Raw genomic sequence first — 27,214 nt, 5'->3', positions numbered from 1 at the left:
TGCCCCATCCGAACTTATGGCCATAACCCTGCCTGTAATGTACCAGTTCCTGTTTTCTGCTTCTTTAATTGTTTGGGTGGGACGTGGTCCATTGGTAGAGCTCGATACACAGTGGTCAAGGATCGATCCCTGATAGTGGGCCCATTGGGTTATTTCTTATTCCAACAATTTCTGATGTAACAAAGGCCAGGTATGTTCTACCCTTGCTGCTAATCAGAAAGAGCAGTCCATTGTGTGCTATCATCTCATTATATGTGTGCTCTTTAACCATATGTCCGACGCCAAATAACTGTAATGACACATTTTGAGTATGTCGTTAAAAAAAACCTTCCTTTCTTAAAGTACATTTTGTCTACTACTGTAAATTAATGGAATGATCTGGAAATCAAAACGATAACTCGTTATCGTTGAACGTGCAACCAGTGAAGAAATACTTGCAAGAGGTAAAATTACTTAATTAGATGTCCATATGAATATTGCATGAAATAAATTAAATTTCAAAATCGATGCACGTGATTATTTTTGAAGTTTGAAAACAACTTACTCTTTTTTAGTTTTTTATTGTCATTTGGATGAATGAACGAGAACTGGAGCAAGTGTAGGGCGCACATTAATTCAATACTTTTCTTACACTTTCTATGTCCGTTCAGACTAGAGTAAATAATACTTTTCATATTCCTGGTGAGGGGAGGGGGCATAACGGGTCCCTTCCATGTTTGAAGTGGGTAAACGCGCGACTTTCGTGTGTGTGTTTGTGTGTGTAAACATCATGTAATATACGATAAATTACTTACGATCCATTGTGCCTATATTGGGAGTCAGCAGTCGTAGTGGCCTAATTAGTCCAAAAGAATATAGCCAATCAAAATAAGGTGGGTGGTGTAAAGAAGGAACGGGTGGAGTTAATTTATGGATTATTAGATAACCTACATATCGAGAACAGTTCTGTGATGGAAGCATGCCCCAAATTACCTACACCCACACCACCGACATGGAGTCCAATAAACAGAAGAATGACATTCGGTCAGTCCAGACAAGTTGACTAGCCCTGGTTGTCATAAACACACTTATCAATCATATTGGTGCGACTTAGAACTTGGTGAGTTGGCGCTCACGTTGCACGTGCAGTCCAAGAGCCAGACATTGTGTACACTAAATATAATATATTAATTTACCGAATGTAGTTTACAGCAGGCCTATTTGCACACTTAATTAAACGTGTTTTCGAGCAAACAAAATTGCAGAACACTGTTAAAAGAAGAAGAAGAAACAAGTAGGCATATCTACTGGGAGAGAAAAGTGCTGTCGCAAAGCATGAAAACGTACCATTGTCAGCCCACAGTACCATTTTGTCTGCCTGGTACTACTCGAGTGTGATTAAAATCGGCTCCACTGGTCTATAACTATTACCTGTAGAGCCGATTTAAGTCGGCTGAGCCGATGATTAATAAATCAACGTGCTCTAGTGGTGTCGTGAAACAAAACACACTTTAAAACAAAAAACCCAACAACCCATATACATGTGTAATTTTACTTCATATTTGCTTGTTGCAATTTATTGATTACTCTTGTTAATTGGGTATTTTTTCTATGGCTTTATAACAAATCAATAAATAGCAAGGAGAAAATATGAAATTGCGATTTGTCACTGCATTCTGGTATTCCATATTTTTGACGACTTCGGCCCGATCTTCAACTCGATCAATCTACAATTGTTTGTTTTTGTTTTTTGTTGTTGTTATTGTTTTGTTGTGGGGTTTTTTTATTGTACAAACTGTTTATAGATACAAACATATGGGGTGAAATAGAATTCGGGACAATAAAAAAACCCTGAAACTAAGTTGTTTGAAAAAACCCCAAAACCCACAACTCTTTTTAAATTAAATACATTTTATTTCACATTCCAGAGACTGTCAGAATCGCCTGTGTACATAATTATGTGAATCAGTGCTGCAATATGAGTATCATGACTGCTTGTACTCCAGTCTAATTCTAAATCTCATTCCAGATAGAGTGCTACATTGAAACGCAGTCTTTGGTGCACCTTTGGAAAGGTAGTTTAATACAGGGACAAGAAGAAAAAAGCTTTCCTTCCGGTTTTGTCTTCCGGTTTGTGACAAGCTGCGTTTTGGGTGACAATTTTGTCTTTCTTTTTTTTAAAATTTCGTTAATGTCTGTATGTGTTTGTATTTTTTATCGAGTAAAACACTTACATTTTCATTTTTGCAACTAAAAACTAAGGTCGACGTCCCAAATTGCGTTCGGCTAACAACATCCCCCCCGAAAAAAAAACCCCACACAAACAAACACAAAACCCAACAACAACAATAAAGATTTATTTAGCATAAAACATTTTCAGTTTAGATGTTGCCCTATGTTTTACAATTTTTAATAAATAGTCATGACTCATGAGTCAAACGTTCTCCATGTTTTAATGAAAGGTCATGAGCCAAAGGTTTCCAGTGTTACAGATCTGAGATCTATGTACCATCAACATCCCAAATGCATTCACCTAACGACAAAAACACGAATACGATATTTATGGAAATACTATTCTACATTTTTCAGCTACGATACGTGAAACAAAATTGCAATCAATTAACGTCAAAAATCAACAATGTGAACGTAAAACAGATCCATTCTAGTAAATAAATTGAAACACCATCCGGTAAACAGGAAAGAGTGTTACGTTTCTAACTGCGTTCAGGTACATGCGTTTGTAAAAAGTATCGTACCTCACATGTACGGTTCGTCATTTTTAAATTTTAAGGCCACTACATGAGAAAAAAAGTTTTTTTTTACTGTGCACAGTTGACGAACACTTTATTTAATATTTTTAAAAGGAAAAATTCAATTTGTCAAGTGTTCTGGTCTGGTCCGCATTTTACCAACAGCCATCGCTAACTCTTGTTGTCAATACTGATAGGCATTACGTTCATACCAGTGAATAGTTTGTAAAATATAATTTTATTTATAATTTGATTCTTAATTAACACAATTTATACACTGAAATTATTTTTAATTGTTACCAATGGATTATGAATACTTTTCACTACAGTAGAGGCACAAAACTGTAGCACACCTTTTGCAGATCGAATATAATTGAAAAACAATTCTAACAACGGGTGTTAAAAATCATAAAAATTAAATGCTTTGGCCTTGTTGATCTTGCACGTGTAACACACACCGAATGTTAACTCATCTTTCTCCATTGTAAGTCAATTTCTACGAGCCATGTGGACCTGATATCGGTAATTTTATGGAATAAACAAAAACGACTTAGTAAAATTAATGGTTTTAGGGGTTTGTAAAGTTTTGTATTTAGATACTTACTCGTTTGAACTTTATTGTTAATGAAAATGTTCTAGAACTGTGCAGAGAAACCTCACAAATGAACGACAAGCAGACGACAACAAATCTGATGTTAAATGCGCGAACCGTCCACGAGAAAACAAAGTGAATGGAGTTCCATTCAGTTTGTTTTCTCAGGCATGATTCACGGAGTCAACATCAGATTTGTTACTGTCTGCTTGTCATTCATTTGTGAGATTTTTCTTCACAGTTCTAGAACCTTTTTATAAACAATAAAGTTTCTAAATACAAAACTTTACAAACCCCAAAAACCATTAATTTTGCTAGTTTGTTTTTGTTTATTCCATAACAGAAATTGAAGAAATTGACTTAAAATGGAGAAAGATTAATTAACATTTTCAGTGTATGTCACATGACCTCACACATGTCAGATCAACAATGCCAAATCATTTAATTTTAATGATTTTTAAGCCCCTGTTTTAAATTATTATATTCAATCTGCAAGAGGTATGCTACATTTTTGTGCCTCTACTGTAGTGAATAGTATTCGTAATCCATTCATAACAACTGTAAATAATTTTGAGTGTATAAATTGTGTTAATTAAGAATCAGTGCATTAAAAAAAAATATTTTACAAATATGAACGTAATGCCTATCTGTATTGACATCAATCCTTAGGATTTCAAATTTCAAGGGAAACACTTTTTCGGTTCCATGCCTTGTTATCATGGGAACCCATCGGAAACAGTTTTAGGTTCCGTGAAAACAATTCATAGGAACCCATTTTTAATACCATTGATTCCAATTATTATCGCAAAATTTGGTGCATGATGAAACTACAGGAAATATTGGGGCCTATTTGATTGCCACCTTCAGTATTCGAGCACATGTGTGAAGTCAACTTTTTTTTACTTCTGTGATAGTAGTCAGAAGGTTAAATATTTTCAGCAAAATTATATTTGAATTTAAATACTATTTCTTGAGCCCTATATTTAAGAGATACACCACAAATAATTAATGCCAGTAATTTTGGTTCAAATGTGCCACATGTTTGATTGAGTGTGCAGTGTTCGAGATTAAATTTTTTGGCCAGTATCCCAGTTGGATACTAACATTTCAAAATCTGGTATCCCACCTGAGAATTTAGTATTATATGGCATCCCGGTGGGATACTGGGTTCTTGAAGTCTGGTATCCAAAATTAAATTCTGGTATTCCTGGGATATCGGGATACCATTAATCTCGAACACTGGTGTGTGTTCGAACGATTCGGATTTATCTGAAGTGGAACTCTGAGAAGTTTGGTTAACACAACAATATCCAGTAGTGTGATATTAGAAACATAATTTAAAAAAAATAATAATACAAAAAAAAAAATATATATATATTATTTTTGTTGAATAGTCGTACTCAATATAATAATCATGGGAAAGAAATTTCACTTCCATGATTTTGCAGACACAATCCTGGAAATGATCAGTACCATAAAATCCAAAGGCTGGGATTGTTAGTGATGGGTAAAACATGGACTGGACCAGAACACTTGACAAACTGAATTTTTCCTTTAAATTTTTTTTTTAAAACAAAATGTTCGTCAACTGTGCATACCGGCAGTTAAGGCATTTGGTCTTGTATGCATATTCAACGATATATAATTCACATTATTGCTTAATATCAACAAGTATAATCTTATAGTTAATTAATAAAACAGTTAAATTTTGTACCATCCCAGTGAATACGCCCTCTGGCGAGCTGGTGGTTAAGTAATACCTAGCGTGTCACGTCAGGAATTAGTCTTCGAACTGAAGAAACAAAACATACCTGGATTTTGCGGATGCATCACAATATTCTGTAATAATAGTCACCCCAGTAAGCCAGCAACAATTTAATTATATATTATTTTTCAATACAAAATAAACCACCATTGTCAAAGTGTTGAAATAACTGTATTATGTTTCATAATCCATGTACTGAAATAATAATCGGAGTGTTTTCTTGGTTAAATTGGTCTTTTCTTTCCGCGGCCTGTACCTGTGATTCCTGATTGGCAGGTGTATATTTAGACGGTTCTCAGACACTGTCTAGACACACTAAAAAGACGTGCCTCTTTTATTGAGATCACAGGGTGTTGTGTGTTAACCGTACGGATACCCCTTCAATCGTAATGGGCATTATCAGCCTCCCTGCTTTATTACTGTAAGTAATTTTGTAAAACCCTTGATTAAGTAGACTTTCCCATCTAAACTCACAAAACTGACCAATTACGTTGTCGAAAAGAAAAGTATCACTTGGGTATCGTGAGTGGTCGTTTTTGCTCGAACGTACCCTACCAATAGGCCTAATAATATGCATTTTTTCTTTGGATTTTTTTAAAAAGAAAAATACTATAACTCCATTTCGTTCTATTGATGCAAATTGAAATATATTTAGTTAAATAGTTTATTATACTATCAAGTCATTTATGTTGTTTTACAAGTCAGATTTATGAAAGCAAAGCGCCTTGTAATTTAGAGCTTTTGTTTACACTGTGCATAGCTGTAGGAGATGGACGGAGCTGACATCACTTCGCCCCAAGCTATACCACCGGTCGTCACAAAAAAAAAAAAAAATGGCTGCCCCCAGTTAGCAGGAATAATCATGTTTTTTTAATAACTCTAAAATTACGCATTTTTCATTTGTTAAAGGGACATTCCTGAGTTTCCTGCAATTTTAAGATGTTATCGACTAACAGAGACTTTTTGATGGCTGTAATTACATATCAGATATATTTTTCTGCATAAAACATTAGTGGCTGTATATTAAACATGTTTCTGATCGTTCTAATATTTGTATTAGGTTACATTTCATTTCATTTCCTAAAAAATACTTTTTCGTACGTACAAAATTATTTGAAGACAAAATCCAGTTTAGGCTTCTTACAAATATTAAGACAACCAGAAACACACTGAATATACAGACACTGACATTCTAAACAAGAAAATATATTTAATATGTAAGTTTAATCGTAGAAATATTGTATTAGTCGGAAACAACTTACAATGCAGTAAACTCGGGAATGTCCCTTTAAAGTGTCAGTATGTGTTGGTGGTCCGGGTATGCATCTTTCCAACACATAAGGCTCTTGTTTGAGTTGACCCTACCTTTAAGAAACATATGTTTTTTTATGTAGTGACCTTAAAAATGGAAAATGATGAACTGCACATGCACTTCTGTTTCCGACTCAGTAGAATGGATTTGTTTTACATCCACATCGTTGATTTTTTACGTTGTCTGATTACAATCTATTTTGTTTCATGTATCGTAGAGCTCTGAAAAATGTTGAATAGTATTTCCGTAAATATTTTATTCATGTTTTTGTCGTTAGTTGAATGCAGTTTGGGATGTTGATGGTAAACATAGCCAGAGTACTCTGATGGTAAGAGAGCTACGGTCGACGACAGTCACTCTTCACACCCTTGGTTTGGCTTTGTACACCATAAATATAAGATATCTTACCGTAATTTCACTTGAAATCCACATTTCGTAAAAGGTACAATTTCTTAATCACAAGATTTTCTTCAAATACATTCAGGTGCATTAGTAATATAGTAATGTTCAAACAAAACAATTTCAATAGCAATTTGGCATTGAAATTTTCCCAGTGTTCTTAAAACGGAAACATAATGTTTTATTTTGTTTTTATCAGGGAGCTAAAAAATAATCGATTTAAAGGTATTTTACATCATAAGATTGTTGTTGTATTATAGCAGGAATCTTTGACTACCGTTTGGTAAGCAGCTATTGCACAGAATTATAGATTGGTCTCTAACAGTCCAAGTCTTGCCATACTCAGGCTACTTTGGCAAGAATAGTATGTATTGTAGCAAGTATGAGACTAGATGCATTTAGACAAGTCACTGACATTTAAAAATGAGTAAATGTTTGCATACATTAAACAAATTTACTAAGCTACATGTACCATTCACGGTACTGATAACATTCAATATCCTGAGAAATTGTTCTTTTTGAAGAGTTTACATGTATATATGTAAATAAAAAGCGATTGAAAAATACATTTTGTGGTACATGACTACATATATATGTATCCAAGCAGGTAAATAGCAAAATAATGAAAATAATTCCTCAGAATTAATTTTTAATTATGTACATGTAGAGAACATTCCTGCAAAATCTTGTCCAAACAAAATTAAAATATATATATATCAAACCTTTTTATTTTCAGACATTTTTTTGAAGCTTTTGACAATGTCTACAGAAAAGTCCTCGGTGAACCTTCTGGAGCAGTTTGTTTTATTAGCTAAAACTGCCAAAGGAGCAGCGGCCGTCAGTCTGGTCAGTCAGGTGTTGGAGGCGTCGGGGATATATGTGTTTGGAGAGTTGCTCGATATGCCTAACATACAGGAGGTACCAGGCTTTTATCATCTATCTTTCTACACTGATAATCAGCATCATTCCACAACATTCTCCAAAGGCCATAGATTTTTTTTTTTGTATTATTATATAAAGATATATTTTTAAAATGATAAATAATACTTGACAAACACCCATTCCCTCACCCAAAACATTTCATAACACAAAATAGATACTAAGTATATACATATGAATTTGAACAAATACAAGTATATAATTTTATTATATGTATTGTAATACTGTTTTAAATTCTAACTTGCCTTCATAACACTTATTTGAAATGAAACTAAAAATTCCTTATTTTCTTTTCTACTTCACTTGACCTCAAACATATGTTACTATTGTCATCTATGGGATTTAATTTGGTGGTATACACCCTATAGATTTGAATATGTGTGTACTGTTTCACAAGTTATTACTATAGCCAATTAAAGACCAGCAGTACAAGTGTAACAACAATTCAAACAATGCAATTTCTTTGCCGGCACCGTAATTTGTTTATAGATACCATTCAGGTCACTTCAGCAATTTCCATAGTATAAGGTATGTGCATGTTCATTTATAATTGATTACCAGAAATTGTAATCAATTAGTTGGAATTTGGATTTTGCCAACTAATCTTCAATTATTCCAATTAATCGGACCACCACGGTTCACAGCTTCTTTTTTTTGGTGCTAGAGTTAAGGCATTTATCAGCCATAAAGGCACTTAACTAACAAGGTAACGGACCACATGGTGTGATGGCTTATTGCTCTGGTGAAAGCACTGGTTAAGCAGTGACTATTTTGTTTGTTCATGTACCTGCACATAATAGTGATGTTCCAGTGATCAATTATAATGGAATATTTATTGGTTTGCATAAGCGTACAAGATGGGGAAGGTTGGGGACTGTCCCCCCCATCCCCATATGCTGGAGTAAATCTTTGTATTCGGGTACAAAATTATTGCAATGTACAGGAAAAATGAGGTGGCCTGAAATATGTTTATTATCTACTTCCATTATTCTACTCACAATATTAGTTGGAATCCATGTACAATGAACATTTTTGTTGCATTTGGTCTTCCCCCTCCCCCACCAAAAATACCCAATTTGGAACCAGTATGCCTATTGTGATGTGATTATCAATTATAAAAATTCAAAAACTGTTACCTATAATTGTTCCTACAATTAGAGGGTGGGATGTGCCCATGGGTAAAGCGCTTGCCTCATGCATGGTCATTCTAAGCTATTTTTCGTCCCAGCCAGTACATCACGATTGGTATATTAAAGGCTGTGATATGTGCTGTCCTGTCTGTGGGATGGTGCATATAAAAGATCCCTTGTTACTAATGGAAAAATGTAGTGGGTTTCCTCTAAGACTGTATGTCAAAATTACTAAATGTTTAACATCCAATAGCCGATGATTAATAAATCAATGTGCTCTAACTTTCCTTACAATCAGCTGATGCAACTGATAGAAATATGCTGCTGTTTGAGCTTGTTTTCATGTGTACATAAAGAAAACCAATACTGAGTCGGTATTAAAGGTAAAATAGCAATTTGTAGGGTCTTTCTCTGTAAACACGACAATGGGTGCATAGTTCAAATAATTCAAATGGTAACAAATTGTATAATTGAAAGTTGGTGCAAACTGATTATAATCAATTATGAAATTCCAACCGATTCCCAACAGTAGCAAATAATGGGGTAATTGGAGATATTCATTGAACATGGAACCATATGTACATTGACCTTTGTTTCTTCTTTTAGCTTTCTACAGTCGCAGCACCTCACTTTCAAGCACTGAATTTGTTTGCATTTGGTACATACAAAGATTACAAAGGTAACTTGATTATGCTTTACGGTCACTGACTGTTAACATACATGTACTGTTGTATTGCTTAAAATGTGACTTTTATTTTTAATCTACATAATCTTTTACATTTAATTTTTTTTTTTAAATAGCTCGCAGAGGATATATCAAGTTGGTGTTACTTAGGCCAGTCATTTTTTAATCTGTGTATTGCAGGACCACTGAGATGAATTTTCTCGATTTGTATAAAAGGTGCAACATTAAAGAAATTGCTGTCGATATCATCAATTTATCAACTGAATGTTGCTTTTGAAACATTTTGATGCTATTCTTGTTATTCATTAAAAAAAATTATAATATGGGTAACAAAGAAATTATTACACTTGCATGTGGGTAATACTAATTTTACTAAACTCATGTGCGGATTCATGTATTACCCTTGATTTCACTTGAGCAGTACAAAAATCCTGACACTCATTTTTGTAAAATCAGTATGACATTTATAATATTCTTTATACTATTGTCTCTATTACTGTATTGCATTTGTATTAATACCATTGTACTATTGTCTCCTGTAAACCCTATCTTGTCACTACAGTTTATATATCATGTTCCTCATATGCCATTGTGTAACGGCCTGAGCGTAATAAAGTTCTGTTCTGCATAACGGAGTATGAATTATTTCAATTCTTATATTATGTTACATTGCGATTTCCTGGCATTTTATTTTTATTCTGATTCCCGATATTGTTTTGGGTAAGAATTATCCTGTAAATTAAAAAATGTCTGGACATAATAGAAACATAGCATATGATATGTAGGTTACATCATAAAGGCATTAATCTTAGTTAAATGTATTAGCAGTGTAAAATATTTTTGTTTGCAGTGTAATGACAGGTACATGTGCTTGATTAAATGATTAATTTTACAAATCTAACATGTTTCTTGTTCTAAAGATGTTTGTAATAGCTCCAAATGTTTTTTTGTGGAACTCTTGGGCACAATACACAATTAAAATGTATTTAAATAAAATTTCTTTTCTTAATTTTTGAGTGATACCCAAAATATTTGTACTGTAAGGTCAGAGTTTCATGTCGGTAGCCCTTCTGTTTACTTGCAGACAGATTTACCAACTTTATGGAGTATATCCTTTAGATATTATCTACACTAAATATAAATATGTGACATTGTTTGATCTATGGGAATATAATTGTTCAAGATTCTGTAATTAATGTATGTTCATATTTGTCATTTATTTCAGCTAACAGAGATAATTTTCCAAAATTAACACCTTTACAGATGACAAAATTACGACATCTGACTATTGTTTCCTTAGCAACAAAAAGCAAGGTATTTTGTATTTCTGTTCATAGTAGTATACTATATTTAAAAAATAAATAATTGAAATCTGTTTCCTTGGCCACAAAAAGCAATATGTTTTATACTTCTATTTATAAAATGGTAATTTACTAATTATGGACTAATTGTAAGTATGGTTGCTGCTATCTGCAAGTTGCTGGTATAACAAGGACATTTTGCAGAAAAAATATTTAATATAATCCCTTTTCGTGAATCTCTTTAAATACTTCCCACATATACAACAGCTGTTTCTGAATGTCTAGATATATTTCTTAAATCTCTTCCAAAACATAATTCCTTCCCTGAATTTCTAACATCTGCCTTAAATACCTAACCCCTTTGAATACGTAAGAGGGGCATGGCATAGCCCAGTATATACCTAACCCCTTTGAATACTTAAGAGGGGCATGGCATAGCCCAGTATATACCTAACCCCTTTGAATACGTAAGAGGGGCATGGCATAGCCCAGTATATACCTAACCCCTTTGAATACGTAAGAGGGGCATGGCATAGCCCAGTATATACCTAACCCCTTTGAATACGTAAGAGGGGCATGGCATAGCCCAGTATATACCTAACCCCTTTGAATACGTAAGAGGGGCATGGCATAGCCCAGTATATACCTAACCCCTTTGAATACGTAAGAGGGGACATGGCATAGCCCAGTATATACCTAACCCCTTTGAATACGTAAGAGGGGACATGGCATAGCCCAGTATATACCTAACCCCTTTGAATACGTAAGAGGGGCATGGCATAGCCCAGTATATACCTAACCCCTTTGAATACGTAAGAGGGGCATGGCATAGCCCAGTATATACCTAACCCCTTTGAATACGTAAGAGGGGCATGGCATAGCCCAGTATATACCTAACCCCTTTGAATACGTAAGAGGGGCATGGCATAGCCCAGTATATACCTAACCCCTTTGAATACGTAAGAGGGGCATGGCATAGCCCAGTATATACCTAACCCCTTTGAATACGTAAGAGGGGACATGGCATAGCCCAGTATATACCTAACCCCTTTGAATACGTAAGAGGGGACATGGCATAGCCCAGTATATAACTATCCTCTTTGAATACGTAAGAGGGGCATGGCATAGCCCAGTATATACCTAACCCCTTTGAATACGTAAGAGGGGACATGGCATAGCCCAGTATATAACTATCCTCTTTGAATACGTAAGAGGGGCATGGCATAGCCCAGTATATAACTATCCTCTTTGAATACGTAAGAGGGGCATGGCATAGCCCAGTATATACCTAACCCCTTTGAATACGTAAGAGGGGCATGGCATAGCCCAGTATATACCTAACCCCTTTGAATACGTAAGAGGGGCATGGCATAGCCCAGTATATACCTAACTCCTTTGAATACGTAAGAGGGGACATGGCATAGCCCAGTATATAACTATCCTCTTTGAATACGTAAGAGGGGCATGGCATAGCCCAGTATATAACTATCCTCTTTGAATACGTAAGAGGGGCATGGCATAGCCCAGTATATACCTAACCTCTTATGGCATAGCCCAGTATATACATGTACCTAGCCCCTTTGAATGTGTAAGAGAGAGCATGGCATAGCCCAGTATAGCATAGCCCAGTATATACCTAGCCTCTTTGAATACGTAAGAGGGGGCATGGCATAGCCCAGTATGTAAAGTGCTTGCTGGTGCCTGATCAGTCTCGTGTAGTGGGACCACTGAAATCATTCCAGCCAGTTCTCTATATCAGGCATGACAATCATCCGCGGAAATTCACGGATTTGAAAGCCATTTAAGTTGTTTCTTTGGTCGTGTACTGTCCGCTTTGTGCACAGTTTGCAAAGCTTTCAGCTGATTCCATCAAGTGTCATTGTCATGCCTGCTATATATTATAGGTACTACATGTATCTTCAGGCCTCTGAAAATTGCAACAGTGACAGTTTAGTTCTTGCGTCATTTTGCGTCATTTTCTTTAAGCTGCAATGTCTGGTTTCAGTCGTATATAATCAAGTTCTAAGTTCAAATACAAGCATAACTGCACTTTTAATTCACTTGCGAGTTGTCGTCATTAACGCATATCGTCAAATGCTTACTAGCCAGTTAGAACAATTCTCGCCATTTTGTAATACCGAGGGATTCTAGCAGCCACTTCCTAGCAGCCACTTCCTAGCAGCCAATTACGCTAGCAGCCAATTTCAGCAGACACGCATGGCGACGTTCTAAACACCGGACTCATACGCCTTTTATAATGTGTGTTGTGGTGTGGGCTATACGAAACTAGTTGAACATCCTACATTACCGTAGTACAGACTGATTTTTAAAGTAATACTTCAGATATTATAAAAGTGCTTAATAACACGGTTAAGTTGTATTTATACGGATATTAGTAACAATAAGACTGTGAAAATGAGTCTTGTTATTTTGTTTTTGTGTTGTTATTATATACAGATACTCTTTAAAACTCTAAAATTCTTAAGTTGTAGTGAATAATAAAAATTAGCATAACAGTTTGTTTAAAAGTGTGTGAAATACAGGTAACAATCGCAAGGCGTATGAGTCCGGTGTTTAGAACGTCACCATGAGGGTCTGCTGAAATTGGCCGCTAGCGTAATTGGCTGTTAGGATCTGCTCGGTTTTTGTAATGCAACAATAGCCGAACCGTACTATTTTTAGCCCAGAGGGAGCCCGACAAAAGTGTCCCACTTTCAAAATAGTGGGTTTATTTTTAACTTAGAAAAGCCAGTGTAGTGAAACCAATTCAGGGTGCGGCGTCTTATATGCACCAAACGTAATGGTATTTTCTGTTCTAAATGCTTAAATAATACAAATATTCCAGACAATACACGTTTAAGTATAGTTTTGCGTAACCCATTTTTTGTTTCCACGTTGAATTTTTGACATCATTTACATGATCATGATGAGTTATGTAAAAACAAAATGGGTTACCTGAATTTGTTTTTGTGTAACCCATAAATGATTTACTTAATTTTTCAGTTCTTATAGACCTGTATCCTGTTTGTGGGATGGTGCATAGAAAAGATCCCTTGCTAATTGAAAGGTGTTACAAATAAGATTGTTTCAAGTGTTGGTGCAACCCTACAGTCAAAACCGTATTGTGATATATTGCGAGATACAACAAACCATATTGCAATATGTATTGCGATATAGCTGATATTATTTAAATTTAATATTTATGGGATTTGTTTCAATGAATAAACTTTTTAATGAACTTCATTAGTTTTAGTTTGTCATACTAAATTATTTAGTCCCTATTTTTCTTTTTAAAAACACTGTGTGTACTTCAAGATTTAGTGCCACCCTCTGTGCGGTTGCAATGTTCCCAATTGTACAGAATATATTCTGATGAAACCAGGGCTGTGGAAAATAAAGTTGTCAATTGGCCCCACGTGACTTCATCACTACCTCCTGGGGGTGGGAGGAAGGGGAGAAAAAGAGAAAGGAATAATAATAATATAAATGTATGTATAAATTGTAACATTTAAATGATATTTGCCATATAACGTAAAACAAATAATTGTGGTGTTTGTATTGTTTTATCTTGAATCATAAAAGCGGAAAATAAATATTAAAACATGAAAGTTCGAGTATTCAATTAATTACCTTTAATTACCAGTAAATGTCCCCCATGTTTTGTTCAGACAGAAATCGTGAAACAACCAACATTGCAGTGTCAAAGATTCCCACATACTAGATGGTCACCTATATCGACTTCGATAAGATTGTTAATTAATAAAATGCTGGGTTTTTTGTTTGTTAGCCTATTTCCCGTCAAACAAAATACAAGGAAACAGTAATGTGTAATCATTGTAAAACTGTAACACGGTTCGTATTGAGCTCTTGAAACATAGCGATATACCAGTTTATCATTGCAGCACTAGTTTCAATTGTGTTCAATAATACATTTCTTTTTTGGGTTTTTTTTTCTTCTTTCTTTCCTTTTTTCCTATGGCTGAGGGTTAAAAAAAAATTTTTTAATGTTTTATTTCCAGTGCATTCCTTACTCTGTTCTTCTTGATGAATTAGATTTGGAAAATGTCCGGCAGCTAGAGGTAGGTAGCCTGTGCTTTTCAATGCCTTTACTTTTGTTGTGCATAAATATTATTATGGGCCGAATTCATAAAGCCTGTTTTTGTCTTGCACACATGTAACTACATGTAATTACCATGATTATACCTGTGTTCAAGAAAAACAGACTGCAGAAATCCAGCCTGTGCTTCTGTGTATGCATATTGCTACATAGTACAGTGGACTCTGTCTAAACCGGATTCTGTGTAATCTGGATCTCTGCGTAAACTGGTCCATTTCTAAAGCCCCGTTCATCTACCGTTTATCTCTTAGGTATAAATCTCTGCCTAATCCGTATTCTGTCTACTCCGGACTCCGGATCAAAAATCAAGAACGAAAGAACCGTTCATGCATTAATTACCTCTGTCTACACCGGATTGGGATTTGAATGAATGACAGGCTGCTTAATTAGTTGCACAATGATTGTCAATTGCCAAGTAATCAGGACGCCGTCACAAGATCAAATACAAAATGTAATCGCACTCATGTGAAGTTTACTCTTATTGCGGTAGGCCGTTAGATCAATCCGATTAATATTGGTGTGTGTATTGATACCTAACTGATTTGACACTTGCTATTTAAATAAATAGAATGTTTGTTTATTCGATATAGTTCATTCAGTCAATGTGACACTTGTTAAAACAACGAACTCTGTGTGCTATTTGATGTGTATTAAATCAATAAATATTTTGTTGATCATTCAAGAACCATAACTGGATGAACTCTGTCTAAACCGGTCCTCTATGTAAACTGGACTATTTCGACGATATGAGTCCACTGTATATCAGTTTTATTACACAAGTTTAATAAGTAATTGGATATCACTGGTAATGTTGGTAATACTGTATTTTTTAACACATTTAATCACTTCTGATTTTATTTCATGGACAGTAAATACTAACTGTCTTCTCAGTATTACCTGACTGGTATGACAATTTATAATAATTATAAATATTACTTTGGTACCAATTGTATGTATTGAAAAGCATAACATGTATCAGAGATGCAATTTATATATGTACTCAGTCACTAGCATGTGCAAGTATTTATAATTGTCTGTTGTGTATTACCATATGAAATGTGTTCGTCACCAAAAAAAAGTTTTTTGCTTCTACAGGATTTGATAATAGAGATGATTTTTATGTTATTTGTTTGTACAGGATTTGGTAATAGAGGTGATTTTTATGTTATTTGTTTGTACAGGATTTGGTAATAGCGGTGATTTTTATGTTATTTGTTTGTACAGGATTTGGTAATAGAGGTGATTTTTATGTTATTTGTTTGTACAGGATTTGGTAATAGCGGTGATTTTATGTTATTTGTTTGTACAGGATTTGATAATAGAGGTGATTTTATGTTATTTGTTTGTACAGGATTTGATAATAGAGGTGATCTATGCCGACATAATCCATGGTAAACTGGATCAGAAGAATCAACAGTTGGAGGTCGACTACGCTATTGGTCGAGACATCCGAACTGAAGCTGTGCCAGAAGTGATCTCAGTTCTACAGGACTGGTAAACATAAAGATAAACTTTATTGCATATAAACATTCCATGTTGGGAACTGGATGCAAAACATGTATGCTATGACAAATCACATATATTAAAACAGAAACGACAAATCACATAATATATTAAAACAGAAAAAGCAAAACAGGAGTGACAAATCACATATATTAAAACATAACAACAAATCACATGTATTAAAACAGGAATGACAAATCACATACATTAAAACAGGAATGACAAATCACATATATTAAAACAGGAATGACAAATCACATACATTAAAACAGGAATGACAAATCACATATATAAAAACAAGAATGACAAATCACATACATTAAAACAGGAATGACAAATCACATATATAAAAACAGGAATGACAAATCACATACATTAAAACATAACAACAAATCACATGTATTAAAACAGGAATGACAAATCACATATATAAAAACAAGAATGACAAATCACATACATTAAAACAGGAATGACAAATCACATATATAAAAACAGGAATGACAAATCACATATATAAAAACAAGAATGACAAATCACATACATTAAAACAGGAATGACAAATCACATATATAAAAACAGGAATGACAAATCACATATATAAAAACAAGAATGACAAATCACATACATTAAAACATAACAACAAATCACATACATTAAAACAGGAATGACAAATCACATATATAAAAACAAGAATGACAAATCACATACATTAAAACAGGAATGACAAATCACATACATTAAAACAGGAATGACAAATCACATATATAAAAACAAGAATGACAAATCACATACATTAAAACAGGAATGACAAATCACATACATTAAAACAGGAATGACAAATCACATACATTAAAACAGGAATGACAAATCACATACTGTAAATCATGTAATTAATACGTCATGATATTATTGCGTCCGTACATGAGTGAACAAAAATGCGTATTTTTATTAATGCGTCGGGCAAAAGTCCACATCACATAAAAACCAGAGTTATGTTGTTATTGTATTGTTTGGGCTTCATCTTTCATGTTAAAAGAAGTCAGTAGTTGTTTTCATAGCTACTACATAACCTGAAGCTAATTGCATGGTGGGTCGACCAAGAAGCCCTAATTACTTAAAGTAGTATAATTAGTATAACTATACGTTATTGTTAAGGGTATGCCTCGCACTTTTGTGTGGTGATTGCTTCTAATTAATCCACCAGTAGGAATAAAAGGTAAACGGGTCGCTATTACAGGGCACAATATTTCACGCGAACACTAGATATATTGCAACAGTGACAACTTGCGACCAGTCTAAATGCCATGTATAGAGTCGAGCCAAATGGTTTGAAGAAATATGCACAGATTGTTGGTTACTGTTATATAATTTTCTACTGTTTAATTTTTAAAGGAATATATTTAGTAATAAAATTTGTTGATTATAATTTTACAAATGTTCAAAACAGTTTAAATGTATACAGTAATCCAGAAGTGTAAGAAAATTTGAAAAATACTCAGATCGCAAAATGAGCTTTTTAAAAACAAAACATTTGTAACTTCACTGTATTATATAACTGCTATGATATTCCAGAAAAGTGAAAATAGAATGGCAACATCGAAACGAAAGAAAGATTCTTGAAGTATTCACAAAAAGACGTTTTTGTATTTTGTTTCATCTTTATATTATAAAAGTTTTATTTTATTTAGAAGTATTATAGTAAAATCCTGCACATTTTTTGTATTGCGAATGAGTCTAAACAAAATGCGTCAAGTTATTATTGCGTCAATGTGTGCGTCGCATTTTTCATATTACTTGCTCGCATTAATTTCATGATTTACAGTACATTAAAACAGGAATGACAAATCACATTAAAACAGGAATGACAAATCACATTAAAACAGGAATGACAAATCACATTAAAACAGGAATGACAAATCACATTAAAACAGGAATGACAAATCACATTAAAACAGGAATGACAAATCACATTAAAACAGGAATGACATTTAAGTACGGTTCCTCTTTTTAATATATGTGATTTGTCCTTCCTGTTTTAATATAATTATGTAATTTGTGTATTATTTTATGTGATTTGTTGTTTCTGTTTTAATATAATTGTTATGTGATTTACTGTTTTGGTTTACTATATGTGATGTTTTACACAGTTAAAAGCAATGCACTTCTTATTGATTCCTATATCCTAGAAAAACATTTATATGGGACTCCTGCTTGCTTTGTTCAATGGTGCTTCACCATTGTCACTTTATATTCTTAGATCCAGGTAGTCACATTATAGATTAATACTGTAACTACTGTAAATCAGTAAATTAATGCCAGCAAGATACTAATGCAAAAAATGTGTCCAATGCAATAATTACTTGACGTATTGAAATTATTAACACCTAAGACAAATGGCTAGTTTGACTGTCAAAACAAATGTCAGGTGCTGTTTAATTAATGGGAACTACAAGTAAAGATGTATTTGCCAGACACATTAATAAAAATACGCATAGTCTTATTCAACTTACTGTGCTAGCACAACAAAAATGCTATTCAACCTGAGTCATACTTTCACACTGCAGAATTCTCTCTCTTGCCAGATATGCGCAATGCTATCCTTGCACGGGCTACCTGTAACTTCATTCTCAATTCTGCAGTCCACCTGTCAACACATGTTTAAGCTTTGGCAAAAAGTTTTCTTTACATTGTAACTTTGTGTTTGTTTTTTTGGTTGAACTTGACATACGGTTGGTAGTTGGGAATTCTGTGTTGAATTTACCATGTCTGACGCGAGTTCGTTGACAGCTAGTGCACGGAAAGTTTGTGCGTGAAATGGTTGTCTATTTCCTTTACAACGTAAAGACACACATGTGTTGTGTCCGGACTGTCAGTGTGAGATCTGCACCACGTGGTCTCCTGACCAGTGGGTTCGCTTCAGTTTGCAGACTCAGATTTCGGGTACCAGCAAGATCTTGTTGGCTACTTTGGCAGTAGTCGGCAAATCGGACTTAGTGGGTAGGTCCCATAAGTCTGTAGACACTTCGAAGAGTGTCCGGAAAGGGGGGAAACACAAGTGTGTTCCTTCGTCAGTATCTACAAGTATAGATAATGATACTTCAGGAGCGCGCGCACCCCCCCGGTTCCTATTATGACCGTGGTACATGAGCTGTCTTCGTTACAAACAGAAGGGGGGCAGGGTGGAGTCGTCACATCACCGGTTTTGACGACTTCATCGGTTACCGAGCACATGCACTCCGTTGTGAATAGGTCCACTGCTTCGTCCGCAGAGCAGGTGGCCCCGACTTTGCCTTCGATTGCTGACAGTCGCTTCGGCACCCCAGCTTTCTCAAGGCCCGAGGAGAGTTCTGCCAGTTTGTTTCGAACTGAGCCAATTGTTCCAATGCCGGGATCCGTCTCTGATGGCATCCCGACCGATGTTCACTGATGGGTGGAGGACTCATCCCGTTTGGGTCCTCCAGTTGCATATGTTTACCCCAAGGGTCTGGTGACTTCGATAGCAACGGACATCTCCTCACAGTTTGCACCATCTTTGGTCCCTACCTCTTCGACTTTACTCAATAGAGGATGAGGTTTTCACAGATACCCCTCGGCTCGGGGCAGTCTGTGGCCACAAACTCCGACCGTCAGGAGCGACCGTTAGGCTTTCAGGAAATGTTGTTTCGGAGTTTTGTGGATTTTTTTAACGCTTTGCCTCAGTTGGGACCATTGATTTCGCAGACGGGACTGTCGGTTGCTGCTCCCATTCCCCCCCCCCCCCCCCCGGTTTTCCGCCAAAACCAGCAGAAACTGCGTCTCGACAGCAGTTTGACGATGCAGTTAGGGATTGTCGTTCGGTTCCTATTGTTTCCGTCTCGGCAGACGCTGCCCCAGGGGCATCTCGAGTAGGGGGAGGAGTCAATGTAGATCTTCGGGATCCAGTGGACAGTGACCTGGCTTAAGAGGAAGCGTCGGTTGGACCGGATTCTGTCGCTGATCCAGCTCTCTCTCATTCCGGTTCGGAGGTAGAGGAGGAGTGCAATTATCCAGCGATTCTGGCTTTTGACCAGGTCCGACAGGTATGCGGGGATGCTATACCTCATGTTGAGGCCCAGCCTAAATTCAAGGGTGTCTCCTTTGGGAACCGTTCCTTGAATTTGGTCACTCAGGAGGCGCATAGTTCACTTTGTGACATTGATGCATTGATCACTGGCAGTGATCGTATCCTGGGAGTGGGTGTTGATGAGTACCCAACGGCACTGCCTCCGGGAAATCTTAATAGGAACGTGCATTTTCCGTGCCGACTCCTATGAGACGATGGGGGCGGATTTTCTCGAACATCTAGCAGTCATCCCCCATCACCGCATGTATCATAGCCAATCGCGGATCTGGAATCAATGTTCCAGGTTAATAACCATTTTGGAATGTTCCTATTTGGCTTGGATAAGGCTGTCGAGAGCCTTCCCGCAATGGCGAAAGGCTGTTTGGAGGCTGCGTCAAAAGCCTCTAAGCATATAGATCAGTTATGTGGCCGATTGTTTGCGAACAGTCTTTTGTTACGGCGTGACTATTACCTGGCAGGTTTGAGTGCGTCAAACGTTGCGAAGACGTTTTTTTGCAAACATTCGGTATGGGAAAACTTACTTTTCGGTCCCGATTTTAATATTGTCCTAGACAAGGATTTGTCGCGACCAGTCCCGAACACTCAACCCTCAACCTCTGGTAAACGTCGGTCCATGTTTTCGGGGTTCAAGCCGCCTCCTGTGAAAAAGGCTGCAAAATGGGGAATGGAGACCAATCCTAAATTTGAAGCCACTGAACGTCTTTGCCGATGTTCCTTCCATGAAAAGGGAAACGGTTCATTCGGTCCGGAACCTGCTTCAAATTGGGGAGTGGGCTGCGTCTATCGATTTGAAAGATGCATACCTCCATGTCCTGGTGAACAAGGTGTTTTGGAAGTTTCTGTGCTTCGTTTTCGACGGGAAAGCGTACAAGTTTCGTGTGCTCCCATTCGGTTTGGCGACGAGTCCCCATGCTTTTACACGTGTGGTAAAAGTGGTGGTAGGTCATGTTCATTCATCTTTTGGGAAGCCCCTTTTTATTCTCAAAAGTCTTTTGACTCCTTGTGACTGTATGTCATGGTTCGTCCTGTCTCCATGCCATTACTTCAAAGGAGCTTTTTGGGTACGGGTAAGTCCTCAATTTTCTTACCTCCTCGCATTAATGTTGAATTCACGTGCTCTAACGGTGTCATTGCATGTCCGTTATAGCATATTTGTTGTGCTAGCACAGTAAGTTGAATAAGACTATTAGAAAATGTGTTTCTAATTTTCATTATTATTCATACTTACCTAGTACTAGCACAACAAACACTATACCTCCCACCCACCCCTATGAGGCTTTCCCTCGGTGGGTTTGGGTGGACTTTGAACCGAGAATGAAATTACAGGTAGCCCATGCAAGGATAGCATTGCGCATATCCGGCAAGGGAGAGAATTCTGCAGTGTGAAGGTAAGTATAAATAATAATGAAAATTAGAAACAAATTTTCTAATTTTAGTGTGTAGGTGTCCCGACACAAAAATAATATGACACATTATTTTCCTGATTTACAGTATACCAAGTGCAAGCTATCTGAATATGAAACAGGACCATTCCTTTAGGGGGGGGGCATGTAATTCAGTGTCTGGGTGCTTGCCTATCACTGGATACATGGCCCTCAGTGCACACTATTTTTTCCTCGTCCGAACCAATATATAAAAAACTGCTATATACTGTCATCAGTGCATATAAAAAATCCCTTGCTGCTTTATCATTAAGAGTTGTGTGACAGCAGCAGGTTTTCTATATCAATCAAATGTTTTTACAGTAAGGCAGCAGTTTTGTTTTATTTTTTATAATATTATCACTATATTTATATGGGGGATGCTTAAACTTTCAAGTCGCCTATTCAGAGATAATGTAGAGAGCATCTCTTTCTCTGATTAATACCTTGGAACTAATACTGTTGTCTACACAGTTTTTTAGTGTTCTATTCACAATCTGAGTGTCATGTTTGTTGTCATGCAGGTGTGCCAGTTGTGAGCTGGTTCTTAAAGGAATTGAAGACCAGATTGCCAAAGCCAATTCAAACAAAGAACATCATAACAAGATTAAGTCACAGATTGAAACGGAGGTATGGACATTTAAAAAAAAAAATTGTTTGTTTTCATTTCTTTAATCGAGCCTTACCAAACAATACAGTTAAGCACACGTGTGTTTTATCGTCTGTTGATCTAATATGCATACATGTCTTGTAGAGTGTTTTGTACAGGTGTAGCAATGGTAGAGCCACAGGTATAGTAGCATCAAGAGACTTCTATGAACTGAGACTTTTTCCCTGTCCCAATTATTATCCCACAACGGATACATCAAAGGTTATGGTATATACTGTCCTGTCTATGGGAAAGTGTATATAAAATATCCATTTGCAGCAGTGAATTTTCTCTCTAGACCAAGTGTCAAATAATCATATGTTAAGCACCAAACCTATGCTGAGATGTGAATGAAATTCAGTCAGACTTTGTTACAACAACCATCGTTACTACACCATCTGACCACACATTGTCAGGAACAAACGTACATCAATGTTATCTGTCCATTACACCGGAATTGACACCTGACACTGACAAAGCAAATTAGGAACAAATGTCTTTATGACATTACATAATCACTGATTATTACCCATATGGTTAAAAATATCTTGGTACATATCAAAGTGATACGTCCCACTAGAACGCAGAGTGGGGCGTAACACTTCGACATCACACGATGATGTCATTGATTGACGCACTACAACCTTACAGGAACGTCAACCAAAAGAGTTGAGTGATATAAATTAAGATCGAGTATGGGTAATAAATAGGATATTAAACTCGCTACCATTTCATGTCATGTCCCTCGTGAAATAATTTTCATTGTCATTTGCTAAAGCTTGTGACAGTGGATAATTATTTTACTCGGGACATTAATATGATACGACATGGAAGCTTGTTTAATATCCTGTAATTCCACAGCACGCTGACAGTACACACACACACACAGCCACTTGCAATCCTTGATCTCGTCGTGAGTCGACGGTGTCTCCATCATGTTCAAGTTACCAATGTCGGCTAAGTCTGTAGACATGTATTGCCTTCAATTAAAGGATTAACTTTGAACAGTTAAGTCTTCTATTTTTATTTTGTAAACAAAGTAGGTACCAATCATAGATGTCTTTAACCCATGAATGATTAGATTGACAGTGAATGCAACTTAATTAATATATTTAATAATGTTTTTTAAAACATCCTGTAGATCCTGAAATTAACGCATTCTTAAATTAATGCGAATGACGGTGGGCAGACTAAATGTGGCATGAAATGAATGCAAGTGGCCTCCCTTTGAAATATTACTCTCCTAATAACACACGCCTGTGTCCTTTTTGGTTAAATCCAAGTTACAGGTGTTTTCAATAAGATCAACTCACTAACATGTCTGTGTACACATCAGTTAACCTGGTTAATTCCTAGTGTTTTTGGTTATATCAACTCAAAGCATATTTTTGGGGCAGTCATTTACGTAACGTGTATAGTTACCTAAATCTGGCTTAACATTAACTAAACATTAGCTAAACATACCATTACAACTGTATGCCAACAAAGTTACAGGGAACTTGGACAGTAAAGACAAAGAAATGGTCGACCGCAATATTAGCGTGCTAAAACCCATTCACCCGCAATGGATTGTGTCGGCTTTTGACAGGGCGGCCAAAGACCCTGCTATTGTCACTCATGGCAGGCATTGCTGGACTATTGGACAATTAGTCTGTGTCATCTACGATGACTTGTGCTCCAGTTCTGTTTTATAAATACATTAGAATTTTTATACATTTTTTTGTTTGTTTTAATAATGTGGGACACATGCAAAACATAGAAATAAATGTGTAATATTATTAATGTGAATAACATGAACTCGCATTTTTCGCATTAATATTATGATCACATTAATTTCAGGATCTACAGTATTTATATGTACATGTATTTGTTGTTTTTAATAATAATTGCAATACATTAATTATTTAAATGATATTCAGTCTTCAGTTACTATTAATCAGTATTTTTTCTTATGTCATTTTGGCCAAGGAGACAACTTATGACATATTCATTTGCTATAAGTATAATGACAATTTCAGTATAACGACAAAATGACCCAGGAATGAATGTGGTCATTGTAACAAGGTGTGACTGTATACCTTTCCTTTCCATTATAAAAGACTGAACATCCATCGGATTCCTGACACAGATCTGCTCTTGTGGCATTCAATTTTAATCGGCCACCTTCATTAAGAGGCCAGCTTACCATTTGCTAAAATATTTAATCTACTATAACTGACGTGAATTAAGGATGTGCCTCACTTACAAAACAATTCACTTTTCAGCAGTGGTAGAAACCAACACTTTAGGCGAATAGAAATTGTTGGGGATACGTTTATGTTCCAGGAGGTCCATTGTGGAATGTTTATGTGCAATAAAGTTTATCTTTATCTTTATCTTCCAGGGGATCCATTGCGAGTGAATGGTTCTGCCATTTGGTTTATCGGTAGCTCCTTTTGGCCCATAAAGTAATTAAAAAATGCCTATGGTTTATCTTCTTAAGAATGGTCATATCTGTCGCTCAGGTAGTTTTAAACAGTAATGGGGGTAAAGACAAGATACTTCTCTAGGTGACTGCTTAACACAGGCGTGACTAGATGTGTGTTTTATACTTCTCTAGGTGACTGCTTAACACAGGCGTGACTAGATGTGTGTTTTATACTTCTCTAGGTGACTGCTTAACACAGGCGTGACTAGATGTGTGTTTTATACTTCTCTAGGTGACTGCTTAACACAGGCGTGACTAGATGTGTGTTCACTTTAGTGAGCGTTTCTAACTATTTTCAGGTGGCCAACATCAAAAAGACACTGAAAAGTACGCAACAGCAAGATGTTGATGAGCAGATGGTTACCGACAGCTCCATGGCCACACAGTCAGACAAGCCCACAAAAAAGGCTACAAAAACGAAAGGGTAAAAACTTAATACTTCTAAAACATCTTTTAAAAATGTTGGCTTGATATAAATTAACATTAAAATTTCTCCAGTAACTATTAAAACGCTATTTTATTATCACAGCAGTAATCTTTTTTTTTGCTTTTCTTTAAACCCACAAACAAAAGGTTTTATAAGCACGGGTCGTGGTAGCCGTCAGTGTTTGCTGGTACTATTTATGAATTCTCTTCTTTCTAGACAGGTTTTATAAGCACGGGTCATGGTAGCAGTCAGTGTTTGCTGGTACTATTTATGAATTCTCTTCTTTCTAGACAGGTTTTATAAGCACGGGCTGTGGTAGCAGTCAGTGTTTGCTGGTACTATTTATGAATTCTCTTCTTTCTAGACAGATTTTATAAGCACGGGTCGTGGTAGCAGTCAGTGTTTGCTGGTACTATTTATGAATTCTCTTCTTTCTAGACAGGTTTTATAAGCACAGGTCGTGGTAGCAGTCAGTGTTTGCTGGTATTGTTTATGAATTCTCTTCTTTCTAGACAGGTTTTATAAGCACGGGCCATGGTAGCAGTCAGTGTTTGCTGGTACTGTTTATGAATTCTCTTCTTTCTAGACAGGTTTTATAAGCACAGGCTGTGGTAGCAGTCAGTGTTTGCTGGTACTATTTATGAATTCTCTTCTTTCTAGACAGGTTTTATAAGCACAGGTCGTGGTAGCAGTCAGTGTTTGCTGGTATTGTTTATGAATTCTCTTCTTTCTAGACAGGTTTTATAAGCACGGGCCATGGTAGCAGTCAGTGTTTGCTGGTACTGTTTATGAATTCTCTTCTTTCTAGACCGGTTTTATAAGCACGGGCCGTGGTAGCAGTCAGTGTTTGCTGGTACTGTTTATGAATTCTCTTCTTTCTAGACAGGTTTTATAAGCACGGGTTTTATAAGCACGGGCCATGGTAGCAGTCAGTGTTTGCTGGTATTGTTTATTTATTCTCTTCTTTCTAGACAGGTTTTATAAGCACGGGCCATGGTAGCAGTCAGTGTTTGCTGGTACTGTTTATGTATTCTTATTTTTAGACAGGTTTTATAAGCACGGGCCGTGGTAGCCGTCAGTGATTGCTGGTACTGTTTATGAATTCTCTTCTTTCTAGACAGGTTTTATAAGCACGGGCCGTGGTAGCAGTCAGTGTTTGCTGGTACTATTTCTGAATTCTCTTCTTTCTAGACAGGTTTTATAAGCACAGGTCGTGGTAGCACAGGTCGTGGTAGCAGTCAGTGTTTGCTGGTACTATTTCTGAATTCTCTTCTTTCTAGACAGGTTTTATAAGCACGGGTCATGGTAGCCGTCAGTGTTTGCTGGTATTGTTTATGCATTCTCTTCTTTCTAGACAGGTTTTATAAGCACGGGTCATGGTAGCAGTCAGTGTTTGCTGGTATTGTTTATGCATTCTCTTCTTTCTAGACAGGTATTATAAGCACGGGTCATGGTAGCCGTCAGTGTTTGCTGGTATTGTTTATGCATTCTCTTCTTTCTAGACAGGTTTTATAAGCACAGGTCGTGGTAGCAGTCAGTGATTGCTGGTACTATTTATGAATTCTCTTCTTTCTAGACAGGTTTTATAAGCACAGGTCATGGTAGCCGTCAGTGTTTGCTGGTACTATTTCTGAATTCTCTTCTTTCTAGACAGGTTTTATAAGCACAGGTCGTGG

General features: G+C 36.2%; 1 protein-coding gene across 1 annotated transcript in view; it reads left to right on the top strand.

Annotated features, from left to right (window-relative positions):
* The first annotated feature begins 2,084 nt into the window (after positions 1-2,084).
* The window catches only part of LOC121389988 (COP9 signalosome complex subunit 7b-like), a 28,517-nt gene continuing 3,387 nt past the window's right edge, over positions 2,085-27,214 (top strand). The window contains exons 1-8 of the mRNA XM_041521679.1: positions 2,085-2,132; positions 7,534-7,715; positions 9,473-9,545; positions 10,777-10,865; positions 14,872-14,931; positions 16,321-16,463; positions 22,520-22,625; positions 25,411-25,535. Of these exons, the coding sequence (XP_041377613.1) occupies positions 7,557-7,715; positions 9,473-9,545; positions 10,777-10,865; positions 14,872-14,931; positions 16,321-16,463; positions 22,520-22,625; positions 25,411-25,535 (755 nt within the window). The 5' untranslated portion in view covers positions 2,085-2,132; positions 7,534-7,556. The remainder of the gene's footprint in view (positions 2,133-7,533; positions 7,716-9,472; positions 9,546-10,776; positions 10,866-14,871; positions 14,932-16,320; positions 16,464-22,519; positions 22,626-25,410; positions 25,536-27,214) is intronic.

Source organism: Gigantopelta aegis, chromosome 15 (assembly GCF_016097555.1).
Source record: "Gigantopelta aegis isolate Gae_Host chromosome 15, Gae_host_genome, whole genome shotgun sequence".
In the NCBI taxonomy this organism is placed as follows: domain Eukaryota; kingdom Metazoa; phylum Mollusca; class Gastropoda; order Neomphalida; family Peltospiridae; genus Gigantopelta; species Gigantopelta aegis.
The sequence above is the reverse complement of the archived record's forward strand: the minus strand, read 5'-3'. Positions and strand labels throughout refer to the sequence as shown.